Source organism: Marmota monax, unplaced genomic scaffold (genome assembly GCF_021218885.2).
Source record: "Marmota monax isolate L192 unplaced genomic scaffold, Marmota_monax_Labrador192_F-V1.1 WCK01_AAM20220418_F8-fsc00021, whole genome shotgun sequence".
In the NCBI taxonomy this organism is placed as follows: domain Eukaryota; kingdom Metazoa; phylum Chordata; class Mammalia; order Rodentia; family Sciuridae; genus Marmota; species Marmota monax.
Genome location: NW_026695228.1, coordinates 19,448,192 through 19,461,442, shown reverse-complemented (window position 1 = coordinate 19,461,442; position 13,251 = coordinate 19,448,192). Strand labels below are relative to the sequence as shown.

General features: G+C 37.5%; 1 protein-coding gene across 1 annotated transcript; it reads left to right on the top strand.

The window, feature by feature from the left end:
* The first annotated feature begins 1,248 nt into the window (after positions 1–1,248).
* LOC124087781 (zinc finger protein 709-like) lies at positions 1,249–11,610 on the top strand. Its single transcript, XM_046436850.2, is given in 5 exon segments — positions 1,249–1,400; positions 7,340–7,466; positions 7,891–7,951; positions 8,351–10,180; positions 10,182–11,610. Coding segments are annotated over 5 exon segments (2,259 nt in total). The 5' UTR covers positions 1,249–1,397; the 3' UTR covers positions 10,420–11,610.
* Positions 11,611–13,251: the final 1,641 nt, after the last annotated feature.

The window sequence follows — 13,251 nt, the reverse complement described above, 5'->3', positions numbered from 1 at the left end:
TTTATGTGATGCTGAGGATCAAACCCAGTGCCTCACACATGCTGGCAAGCACTGAGCTACAACCCCAGCCCCCACGCACAGCATAAGAGCTGCTTTAACTGCCTCAAAGTAATGGTGTGGCATTCACAGAGGAAATTGAGTCCCTCTGTTTTTAACCTCAATTTCCTGCCCCCTTAATCAGTTTTCTATCCTTTGAATCAGTTTTCTACCCTCAGCAAGCTTTCTTTGTGAGGGTCTTGATGCTTTACTTGCCAGAATGATTGGGGGGTTGTAATAGTTTTGATGATAAGGGAGGGTCCAGGCTACCTGGTGGGGTGTGACATGATCTTGAACCAATATTTTTTCTTAAGGGGATGTTATTATGGTTGGGGAAAGTTTTGACACACCAGACCCGGGTCTTCCAGGTGCTTTTCTGTCAGATAAGTGTCCCTGTGATTTTCAGTGGCTCTTCAATGTCTTTTCTCTGCTCATCCATTCATGACTGAGTAGTTACCTAACAAAAAAATCCCAATGTCCTCTGGTGTCAGTAATATCTCTGCTTTCATTTCTAAATTTAGCAATTTGCTCTGTGTTTTTAAGTCAATATAGCTAAAGGTTTATCAATTATGTTTATATTTTCAGAATTTATATATATATATATTGTTCCCCTTTTGTTTATTTTATTTATTTATTTATTTATTTTAGGAGAGAGAGAGAGAGAGAGAGAGAGAGTTTTTTAATATTTATCTTTTAGTTTTCGGCGGACACATCTTTGTTTGTATGTGGTGCTGAGGATCGAACCCGGGCCGCATGCATGCCAGGCGAGCGCGCTACCACTTGATCCACAACCCCAACCCCTGTTTCATCTTTTTTTTTAACTGAAAATGTTTACCGACAGATAAGTTGTAAACGATTCTTGGCATACTTCATCCCAAATTTCTGATCCCTGGAGGACACCCAATCATCCTTCCTGTCCTAGTCTGGTCCATTGTGGTCTGGTAAACGTATTGCTCCATTGCATGATGAGCCTGTGACTTCGGAACAACAAGAAGTACAAGACAATAACCGGGCATGGTCTGGGAAGCTGCGAACAAGTTCTGCTCAAATGCAATTATGACCCAGATTGGGCCAGGACCGTCCCTGGGGAGGCAGCCGGGAACTGGCAAGGGCTATGACGTCCTGATCCTGTCAATTCCACTCAACCACAAGATCGCTTCTCCTGTCACTCAGTGGGGTGGGCACTGGGTCACTAGCCAATCAGGCTCTCAGGGGCGGGGCCATGCTTGCTCTCTGAACCGTGAGGTTGTGGTTTCTGCCGCCGCTAGGCTGGGAACCCGGCCTCAGCTTTTGTTGGCGGCGACACCTCGGATGACCGCAGGAGCCTTAGGGAGGACGTTAGGGACCCCAGAAGCTGGGAAATGGTGAGTGGGAATCCCGTGTTCTGAGACCAGGGAAGACAGGCTGGTTGGAACCGGCGGAAACCGCTTGTGGCAGGGCCGGCCTCCCCGCATCAGCTCCGGAGTTTGCGGCCGCCGCCGGCGCCGCTTGGCCCTCGGTCCCCCCTGGCCCTGGGTGGCTGGAGGATCCCCCTCCCCCCGCCCTCTCCGGTCCCACCGCGGCCGCTTGGGCCCGCCCGGGGTCCCGGAGCCCCGGAGCGCAGTCGGGCAGCAATGTGCCCGCAGCCCGCGTCTCCCTGGACTGTGCGGTGAGGACCGGGGAGGCTCTGTCTTTTGAAAAACCGAAATTCAGGTGAAGTCCAGGTTAACAGTTTCTCATCCACAGATCCTGCTTTTAGATCCTGAAAATTGCTTGCCAAACTCAAGGTCGTTTTGCTTCTGGATGTTGTCTCCTAGAAGTTCTAAACTTTGCATTTTACATTTAGATTTGCGATCCACTTTGCGTTTAAGTGTGTGTCTCCTGTATTTCTTTGTATATGGATGTCCGGGTGGTCCAGTATTATTTGTTGAAAGGACCATATTTTCATCATTGAATTTCCTTTGCTCTTTTGTCAAAGATCAATTGACCAATTTTTGTGGGTTTATTTTTGGGTTTTCTGTTTGGTCGAACTATGTTTATTCTTTCCTCTTGATTATTGTAGTTTTATATTAAGTTTTAAAGTTAGGTCAATCCTGTGTACTTTTTATTCTTCAATATTGTTTTGGCCATTCTGTTTTTTCTTTTGTTTTGTTTGCCTTTCCATCCAACCTTTAGATTTTTTTTTTTTTTTTTTGGTTATTGGTAACCTAACTTGTCAGTGTTTTTATTGGGATTGTGTTGAATTCATAGTTAAAATGGAGAACTGACATTTTAATAATATTGAGGTGTCCTATCTATGATCATGGAATATCTCTCCATTTATTTGGTTATTCCATATTTGTACTAGAAATTTATAGTTTTTGTCATATAGGTCTTTGTTAGACTTATATAAAAATATTCCTCTTTTTATTGTTGGTGCTATGTAAGGGGTGCTGTGTAGTGGTGCTGTATTTTTAATTTCAAATTCAGTTATTCATTGCTGTTATGCAGGAAAATGATAGCCTTTTGTATATTAATCTCATATTCTATAACTTTGCTATATCATCTTATTAGGTTCTTGAGTTTTTTGTTGATTTTGGAATTTTCTACATAGACAGTTGTGTCATCTATGGACAGTTTTTTTCCTTCTCAATTTTAATGGTTCACCTTCCCTCTCTTTTCTTGCTGTGTGATTCTTTGCAATTACTGGTATGATCATATGAATTTTGTTATTTAGTTTGTTTATGTGATGGGTCATTAATTGATTTTTTAATTTTTACTTTTTGAATGGTGGGAATTGAACCTAGGGCCTTCTACCACTGAGTTATGTTCCCAAACCATTTTATTATTATTATTATTATTATTATTATTTTGAAGATATGGTCTAAGTTGTGGAGGCTGGCTTTGAACTTGTGATCCTCCTGCTTCAGCCTGGGAGTCCCTGAGATTACATTTTAAGATTCAATCTGTTAACATTTGTTGAGGATTTTTACATCTATCTTCTGTAGTTTTCCTTTTTTGTAATGTCTCTGTCTTGGGTTGTTGTAGGGTAATGTTAGCCTTATTGCATTAATTAGGAAGTGTTTATTCTGCTTTTATTTTGTGGAAGGGATTCTGGAGAACAGGTATCAATTTTTCCCTAAATGTTTGGAAGAATTTACCAGTGAGATCATCTGGGCCTAGTTCTTCCTTTTTTGGAGTATTACTAGTCATTGATTCAATTTATTAATACAGATTCATATTGTTATTTCTCCTCATGTGCCTTTTGATAGGTTGTTCCTTTCAAAGAATTTGCCCCTTTCATCTAAGTTACCAAATTTGTGGTCATGAAATTTCATAATATTCCTTTATGATCTTCTTTAATATCCATGGAATCAGTAGTGATGTTCCCTCTTTCATTTTTTTTGCCTTTTTTTTTTTTTTTGGCTTGGCTGTAGGTTTAATGATTTTATTAATATTTTTGAAGAACCAACTTTTGGTATTGTTGCTGAGGCTGGCCTCAAACCTGCAATCTTCCTGCCTCTTCTAAATTGCTGGAATTACAGGTGTGTGCTACCAGTCCCAGCTGAACAATACACTTTTGAACAATGAATGGATCACACCAAGAAATAGAGGAGATTTCTACTTTGAAATTGACCTAATCTAGTGGATTAAATGGATTGAAATGCATCCCAGTGGATTGAAATGGATCCAATCTAGTGGAGAGACTTTTTATTCTTTCATTTTCAATATTTCTGTTTGATTCTTCTTCAGAATTTCTCTCTTTATTGAAATACTCTTTCATATCCCATATTTTCCTACCGTTATTCATTCTTTGAGCTTCTTTTAATTAATTGATTATTTTAACTATTAAGTTTTTGAATTCTTTGGGATTTTATCCACTTGGACATCTATGGATTCACTTATTAGGGAGTTATATGCCTTTAGAGGCATCCTATTTCCTGGTTTTCTCATGTTTCCTGTATTTCAGTATTGATGTATTGAAATTTATATCCAATTGGAACCCCATAAAATCCAGACCAAAGAAAGAATTTTAAAGGCTATAAGAGAGACATACCAGTTCACAATTACAGGAAAATGAATGAGGATAACATCAGATTTCTCAACAGAAACATGGAAGTCCAGGAGGGCTTGAAACAATGTATTCATGCCCTAACAAAACAATGGTCAGTCCATTCAATCTGCTTGAATGATGACTCCCCTACTGTTTTATGGAAGTCTCTTTAGTAAACCGCTTTCTCTTTACTATGTGTCTGGAGCCAGGGATCTATTTCTGTCAAAGGACCCGCTGAACATGTTCACTATCCTTTGATCAATTCCTGGCCCTACATTGCAACTGTCATTACTTGAAAGCTAAGTGTATACTAATATACCATAAATACTTATTAAGAACATTTTCTATAACTCTATAGTACAGAATTAGAAACTGGAGTAATAACCTGTAATAGGCTAAAAAAATTAAAAAATTAAAATCAATATACATGTAGGGTATGAAAACAAAAGAGAAAGAAGAAGAGGTATAAAAGGGAAAAGTAAAGGAAAAAAATTGGGGAAGGAAAAGAGGCAGAAGAAGAAAAAGCAAGTAGCAGAAAAAAGGTTGAGTGAGAGTATAGAAGAAAAAGAAGAGAAAGCTGAAATGAATAAATTCTTTACTTCGAAGAAAAAAGAAAGAACATATAAGTCAAAGAAACAGTAAACCAAAAAAACGAAAACAAACACAAACAAAATAAATAGGAAAAATGGGAGGGAAGTAAGAGAGACCGAAGGAAAAGTGATGAGAGAGAAAAGGAAGGGGGGAAATAAGAGGAATAGAGTATAGGAAGAAGGATGAGTACCCAGCAGCTAAAAGTCCATGTGATGAATACCCAGCAGCTTTGGCAAGTGTGTGTGCACACCTATATCCCTGGGACTAACAACTCACTTTGCTGTTTCCTTCCCCAGGGATATTAGGGTGACTCTGAAAGTTTCACATGATGAATCCCAGTGACTGCAACAGGTGTAGACACCTGTACCCCTGTGAATATCCTACTACTCTTGCCCTATCCTGTGAAACCCAGATGGCTCTGAAAGTCCCATGACAAATTCCACTGCGTGAGATCTGGACAGATTAAATTGTCCCAAAGTGCAACTGGTGTGTATAGTCCTGTGTAAAACCCAAACTGCCAGTTTCAGAAGTCCCATCATCAGCCTTTCACAGATTAGAGCTCCCAGTGGGTTCATGCCATAGTCCCATTCCTGATCCTCAGATGATTTTTGGATTGGGCACACATTAACCAAATTAGGGGGAGGGAGAAATTAGCATGAGGTTGTTGGGTCTTGGGGATTCAAAAAATAAGAGAAAAAAAGAGAGGACAAAACAAACAAACAAACAACAACAACAACAAAAAAACCAACCAAACAAACAAAACCATGCAGGGATTTCTCATCTCTCATGCAACCTAGACAGTGATGTCGCTTTTAAGAGTATCCTCTTCTCAGCTCTCAATGAGTCCAGAAGAAAATATCTGGGAATGCAGGTATGCTATTCAGCCACATCATTATTGTTCGGCTGTATTTAAATCTTTGTTCTCCTCAAACTGCATACATGCCTGATAGTAGAGTTGGCCTTTTCTTGTTTTAAAAATATTTTTAGTTATGTATGGACACAATACCTTTATTTTGCTTATTTATTTTTTTTGTGGTGCTGAGGATTGAACCTGGTGCCTCATATGTGTGAGCTACAGCCCCAGACCTAGAGGTGGCCTTTCTTGAAATCTTTAAGATTCTTCTTTTTTCCAGCTCTCTGGAGAGGAGTTTCCCTTCCCTCATGGAGCAGCCATGTGCTCAGCACTGATGGAAGTCTATTTCTCTTTCTTCTTTTTTAAACTCTTTCATAATTCTAAACAACCAGTGTTCCTGTTCCTCAACCGATCACTGACTCTTGAGTTGGAATTCAGAACTTGCCCTCTGCTCCCCTTTCTCATTGTGCAGCTGCACAACTGTTGATTCAGTTCAATTGTAGGGAGTAGCCAGTATGTGCTGACTACAAAACTTTCCATTCTTCAAAACATAAATATATAAATATGCATGGAAAATCTCCCACTCTTCACTATATATATTATATATCAAATATGTATGAAATATCCTATCTATTCCACTCAAGAAATATTTGTCTTTGATTTCTGAATGTGTTCTAGGCTGATCACATTGTCCATGGAATAACTGGAAATGCAATGTATTTTTTTTCAAGTAGAGACCATGTTTTAAAATGGTTGTGATTTCTCACTCTGCTCTAAAGTGCCACTCTATGCCAGCTCATGGAAAACTCCTTTCCTTTTGGCTATTTGTTTTCTACTAATACTAGGCTGCTTTGAATATTAGATTTGAAAGTCCTTAATGTATGTGAGGCAAGCCATACATTAAGACTTTGGTCATTGTTAGACTTGTTTTTCCTTTTAGGTTATTAAAAGCAGTTTTTGTTGACTACTGAAGAGTATGTTTTAAAGATTTATGAGATTTTTATGAGGTATGTTTTGGAAGAGGTGATGTCAAATTGGTTATATTGAGTTTTTTCTAAGAACATGTGTCATCTTAACACTGATATAATTCTGGTTTGACAATGCTCAATATAAATTTAAAAATTGTTCTGTTAGGATCGTTACATAATGATAATTTTTCATAGTACTTTATTAAATTTAGCTGGAGTTAAGTGCTTGCAAGTTCCCAAATGATCTCTCTTGGTGTAAATACATAGGAAGAATTCAATTTCCCAAAGGACAAGTTGTTAAAACATGCATGAAATAGTGTCTACCAGGTAATAAGCTCAATAGACTCAGTGCACAGTGGGGTCTAATCCTCTAGGTACCACAGTGAGCATGGAACAAATTAATAGACATTCAGAAGGAAAACAGGAGTTCAGAAAGGACTATAGTATTTACATAAATCATGTAGGCACAGTTAAGCACTCTTATAATTTATGTTGGTGAACTACTTCAAGTTCCAAGTTCCCTGATACTAGCAAAATTTGAACTATGTGAGCAGACTTGGGACTGCTAATGTTAACTCTTTGTTATGACAGAAACCAGTTCTACAAAGACAAGTTAGGGTGATCTAGCAGCACTTCTCACTCCCTGAGCCCACTAATAAGAGGATGTTCCAACTGTGCTGTTCCCTCTCTGAGTAGCTCAATTCTAGAATTAGAACTTCTGTGTGGAAGGGAGTGTCATCCAAGGACAAGAATTCTCATGACCAAGTCATGGAGTATATTTGGAAACCATAGAATCATGTGAACCTTTTATGAATTGAGTGTAGATCCTGTGTTGTCAGTTGGACTCATTCTCTTGTACATGTATGTGGAATGTTTTAGGATTCAGTGGCTTTTCAGGATGTAGCTGTGGACTTTACCCAAGAGGAATGGGCTTTGCTAGATCCTTCCCAGAAGAATCTCTACAGGGATGTAATGCTGGAAACCTTCAGGAACCTGGCTTCTGTTGGTAAGAATGACATCATCCCTTTACTTAGTCAGTTAGAGGACAAGTGTTTCTTGGTCATGCATGCTGTTCTGTGATTTGGAATGTGAAAAGGGAAAAATTTGGTGAGTTGATCATAGGCATAGGCATAGGAATCATTATAGTGTACACTCAACCAAGAAAGTAATAATAATTTTCATATAATTTTTTTGTTGGTACTTGGGATTGAACCCAGGGAGGACACTCTACTTACCATTAAGCTACTCATCCATCACCCAGCATTTTTTTTTTTTTTTGGACAGTGTCTCACTGTTGCCCAGGCCAGCCTTAAACTTGCAATCCTCCTGCTTTAGCCTTTTTACTGGTTGGGATTATGGGTGTGTAGCACATTCCTGGACAATTTTTAAATAATTTCTAATAAGTCATAATTCTTGTGTCCCCATTTTAGGAAACAAATGGAAAAATCAGAACATTGAAGATCGGTACAAAAATTATGGGAGAAATTTGAGGTAATTTGCATGCACAAGAGAAATCAAAGTCCCTTGAGAGAATCCTAGTATGTCAGGGAATTTTAAGAACAAACAAACTAAATAGATAAGTATAACTTTAAATTTATTTATCATTAAAAGTTTTCACCAGAAATATTTACTTAAATGTAACAAATATGTTCGCAAAACAGTTCACTTGTAAACAATACTAAGCACCTGCATGTATGAATGTCACTGTTTTGAAAATAGCTAAGTGGGATTCATGTTTCAATGTAATCCATTTACTTTTAAGTCATTCAGCCATGGAAAAAATCCTACACTTTCCCTGATTTGGGGGGTCATGGAACTCCAACACTTACTAATTAAATAGATAGGTAATAATAGTCAAACCCTTGCTAATGCACTTGTCATTTTTTACAGAAGTTATGTGGTAGAGAGACTCTGTGAAAGTGAAGAAGGTGGTCAGGCTTTAAATATTAATCAGAGCAAGAAAATTCCTGCTGGAGTAAAACCATGTAAATGCAGTGTGTGTGGAAAAGTTTTCCTGTGTCATTCATCCCTTAAGGGGCACCTGAAATCTCACTCCAGATACAAGGCACTTGAGTGTGAGGAATATGGAGAGAAGCCACATAAATGTGAACAGTGTGGGAAAACCTTCATTTCTCTCAGAAGTGTTGGAAGACATATGGTGACCCATAGGATAAAAGGCTCTTATACTTGTGAGTTGTGTTTGAAAGTCTTTGATTCCCCCAGTTCATTTCAAATACATCAACAAACTCACACTGGAGCCAGACCCTCTGATGACAAGCAGTGTGGGAAGACCTTTCTTTGTTCTAGTTCATTTCAAATCCCTGGCAGAATTCACAGTGTAGAAAAATCTTACGAATGCAAACAATGTGATAAAGCTCTGAGTTGTTCCAGTTCCCTTCATAGACATGGAAGATCTCATAATGAAGAAAATCCCTATAAATGTAAACAATGTGGTAAAGTTCTTAGTTCTTTCAATTCCCTTGGAATACATGAAAGAACTCACACTGAAGCAAAAACCTACAAATGTAAACAATGTGGTAAAGTACTCAGTTCTTCCAATTCCCTTAGAGTACATGAAAGAACTCATGCTGAAGACAAGTCCTTTGAGCGTAAACAATGTGGTAAAGCTCTCAGAAGTCACAGTTACCTTCAAGAACATGAAAGAACTCATATTGAAGGAAAACTCAATGAACATGAACAGTGTGGTAAAGTACTGAGTTGTCCCAGTTCCCTTCAACTTCATGAAAATGTTCATAGTGTAGAAAAACCCTGTGTATGTAAACAATGTGGTAAAGCCTTCCGATATCAAAGTTCCCTTCTACGGCATGAAAGAGCTCACACTGGAGAGAAACCCTATGAATGTAAACAGTGTGGTAAGGCCTTCACTCGCAACAGTAACCTTCGAGAACATGAAAGAACTCACAATGAATCAAAACCATACCAATGTAAGCATTGTGGTAAAGCTCTCAGTTCCTCCACCTCCCTTCGATCTCATGCAAGAACTCATAACAGAGAACAGTCCTATCAGTGTAAACAATGTGGTAAAGCGTTCAGGTTTCCCAGTTCCCTTAAAGTGCATGAAAGAATTCATAGTGGATACAAACCCTATGAATGCAAACAATGTGGTAAAGCCTTCAGACATCATAGCTACCTTCAAGAACATGAAAGAATTCATACTGAAGAAAAACCCTATGAGTGTAAACAGTGTGGTAAAGTGCTCAGTTGTTCTAGTTCCCTTCAATATCATGAAAGAACTCACACTGGAGAAAAACCCTATGAATGTAGGCACTGTGGTAAAACTCTTCGTTGCTCTAGTGCTCTTCGATATCACGAAAGAATACATACTGGAGAAAACCCCTACGAATGCAAACAGTGTGGTAAAGCTTTCACTATTTCCAATTCCCTTCGATATCATGAAAGAATTCATACTGGAGAAAACCCCTACGAATGCAAACAGTGTGGTAAAGCATTCAGATTTCCCAGTTCCCTTAAAATGCATGAAAGAACTCATACTGTATGTAAACCCTATAAATGTAAACAATGTGGTAAAGCCTTCCGATGTCACAACTACCTTCAAGAACATGAAAGAATTCATACTGAAGGAAAACCCTATGAATGTAAACAGTGTGGTAAAGTTCTCAGTTGTTCTAGTTCCCTTCAATATCATGAAAGAGCTCATACTGGAGAAAAATCCTATGAATGTAAACAATGTGGGAAAGCTTTCAGTAGTTCCAGTTCCCTTCGATATCATGAAAGAAATCACCCTGGAGAAAGACGCTATGAATGTAAACAATGTGGTAAAGCTCTCAGTAGTTCCAATTCCCTTCGTTGCCATGAAAGAATTCATACTGGAGAAACACCCTGTGAATGTAAACTGTGTGGCAAAGCCTTCAGATTTCACAGTTCCCTTCAAAGTCATGCAAAAACCCATACTCGAGAAAAAATGTAAATGTGGTTAAAGCTGTCAGACTTTAATTCCCTTCAAATGCATGAACAACTCAATGGAGGAAAATACCATAGCTATAAAAAACTGGTGAAGACTTCAGTTTTTCCAGTTATTTTTGAAAACTGGAGGAAAGCCCTATGAATGTAAGAAATGTGTTAAGTTGTCATTTGTTTTGGGTCCATTTGAAGACATGAAAAAACTTATTTTAGAGAAAATTCCTATAAATGTGTGGAACGTAAGAATATCTTCATTTCTCTGACATCCATTCAAGGACACATGATAATGCATGCTGGAAATAGACCTTATACATATAAGCATGCATTCTATATTGAAACCCCAGTAGTTGGCACATAAACTTTTTTTGGTTTTGTTGGGTACTGGGGATTAAATCCATGGGTGCTTAACTACTGAGCAACATCCCTAGTCCTTTTTTGTTTTTTATTTTGAGACAGGGTCTCACTAAGTTGCTTAGGGTCTTGCTTAGTTGCTAATGCTGGGTTTGAACTTGCTATCCTCCTGCCTCAGTCTCTCAAGTCACTGGGATTATAGACATGCACCACTGTGCCCAGTGACAAATAAAATTTTGTTTTAATATTTATTTTCAATGTCATGAAAAGAAAGAAATCCTATAAGTGCAAGTAATATTGAAATTTTGGTGCAAATTATTATGTAATATTCCAAATTTCACAATAAGAATGAAATGTCACAGAAGTTATGATTATATTATGTTTATTAGTGGTTCATACTGAGAGAAGGTCTCTGGACTCTTGAGTTTCCATTTCTTTTCTTTTTTAATATTTATTTTTTAGTTATAGTCAAATTTTTTCATAAATATATAATGCAGATTTGCTTCTTTTCATTATAGAATTGCTTGTGAGCAGGTAATATACCTTGAACATACTTCTCTATTAATGAAAACATTTGGTTATTGGGGTCCATGTTTTATTTTATTTATTTATCTTTATGTGGTGATGAGGATTGAACCCAGGGCCTCGTACGTGCCAGGCGAGTACTCTACCACTGAGCCACAATCCCAGCCCTTGAGTTTCCATTTCTTTAGCCCAGAAACATTGAGGTGAATATTCTTGATATACTCATGTCAATTAACAATGGGATACATTCTGAGAAATGCCTTGTCAGGCAATTTCATCATTATGTAAAGAACCTTACATGTACATTCTAGTAAATAGGCTATACCACACACTTAGGCTGTGTGGTATAGCCTATTTACTTTTAGGATTTAAACCTATATAGTATGTTATACTGAATACCATAGACAATGTTTAACATGATGGTAAGGGTATAAATACCTAAACACAGAAATGATACAGTAGGAACATTATATATAAAATTTAAAAATATCAAGGCGCTATGGTGCACGCCTGTAATTCCAGTGGCTCAGGAAGCTTAGGCAGGAGGATCACGAGTTCAAAGCCAGCCTCAGCAAAAAACAAGGCGCTGAGCAACTCAATGAAACTCTGTTTCTAAAAAAAATACAAAAAATAGGGATGGAGATGTGGCTCAGTGGCTGAGTGCCCCTGGGTTCAATACCCGGTACCCAAAATAAATAAAATAAATGGTACACCTGTGAAGGGCACTTACCACAGATACAACTTGCAGGACTTGATGTTGCTATTGGTGAATCAGTGAGAGATCTGTGATTGAATGTGAAGTTTTAGGACATAATTGGGCACTACTACAGACTTTATAAACTCTATAAACTTAGATTATACTAAATTCGTAAAAATATTTTCTTTCCACAAGGATAACCTAAGCTTGCTGTAACTTTTACTTTGTAAACTTTGATTTTTTAAAAAATCTTTTTAAATCTTGTGATAACACTTATCTTGGCACTTTGTACAGCTGTGTAAAAATATTTTCTTTACATATTCTATAAACTTCTATATTACTATTTTATTTATTTATTTATTTATTTATTTATTTATTAGTTTTTAAACTTTGTTAAAAGCTAAGGTACAAACACACACCTCACCCTAGGCCTACACAGGGTCAGGATCACCAATATCACTCTCTTCCATTTCAACATCTGTCTGGTGGAAATTCTCCAGGGGCAATAACACAGAGTTTTCCTTTTCTATGATGATGCTTTTTTCCTGGAATCCCTCCTGAAGGACCTGACTGAGACTATTCTTCAGGAGGTGTCAAGATTTTTCATAAATATTGGGGGTTTGCTTCTTTTCTTTTCATTATAGAATTGCTTGTGAGCAGGTAATATATACCTTGAACATTCTTCTCTATTAATGAAAACATGATTATTGGGGTCCGTGTTTTCAAACTTTTAAAGAAAAGCTTATCGAGGACTGCAGCTCTCTTCTAAACCCTTCACTGATTTTTTTTCCTCCTTCTGAGTTTTTTTCCGCCCTCTTGCCCTTTTGTTAGGTATGCATTTACTCTGTGATAGGCATTTTTAAGCTCTGTTATGTTGGTATAGAATCAACATAGGATATGTGGCCCATTGTTAACTGACATGTTAGGCAATGCATGACTATATTGTTAAGCAGTATTATCTAAGTTCAATAGTTATTGGGGTTTTTTTTAAAGTTTGTTAATAAAATTTTTTTCTATCATTTTTTGTGTTGAGTCTGAAGGTGAGTTGGAATGTACTTCTAATAAGGTATGTTTAATTTTTATATAAATGTATGATTTTTCTGTGATAGACCATTGAAAAATGAGTCTTAGCAAATTGTTGGGATTTTCTTACTGTTCTTAATGTGGCAAGTTTTGGAACATCTTCATGCATTACATATCTCTACCTTTTTTATGGTAAAAGCTACTTCTTTTGGGTGCTCATAAAGTCTATTCCATTTTCTTTGCTAATAAAGAG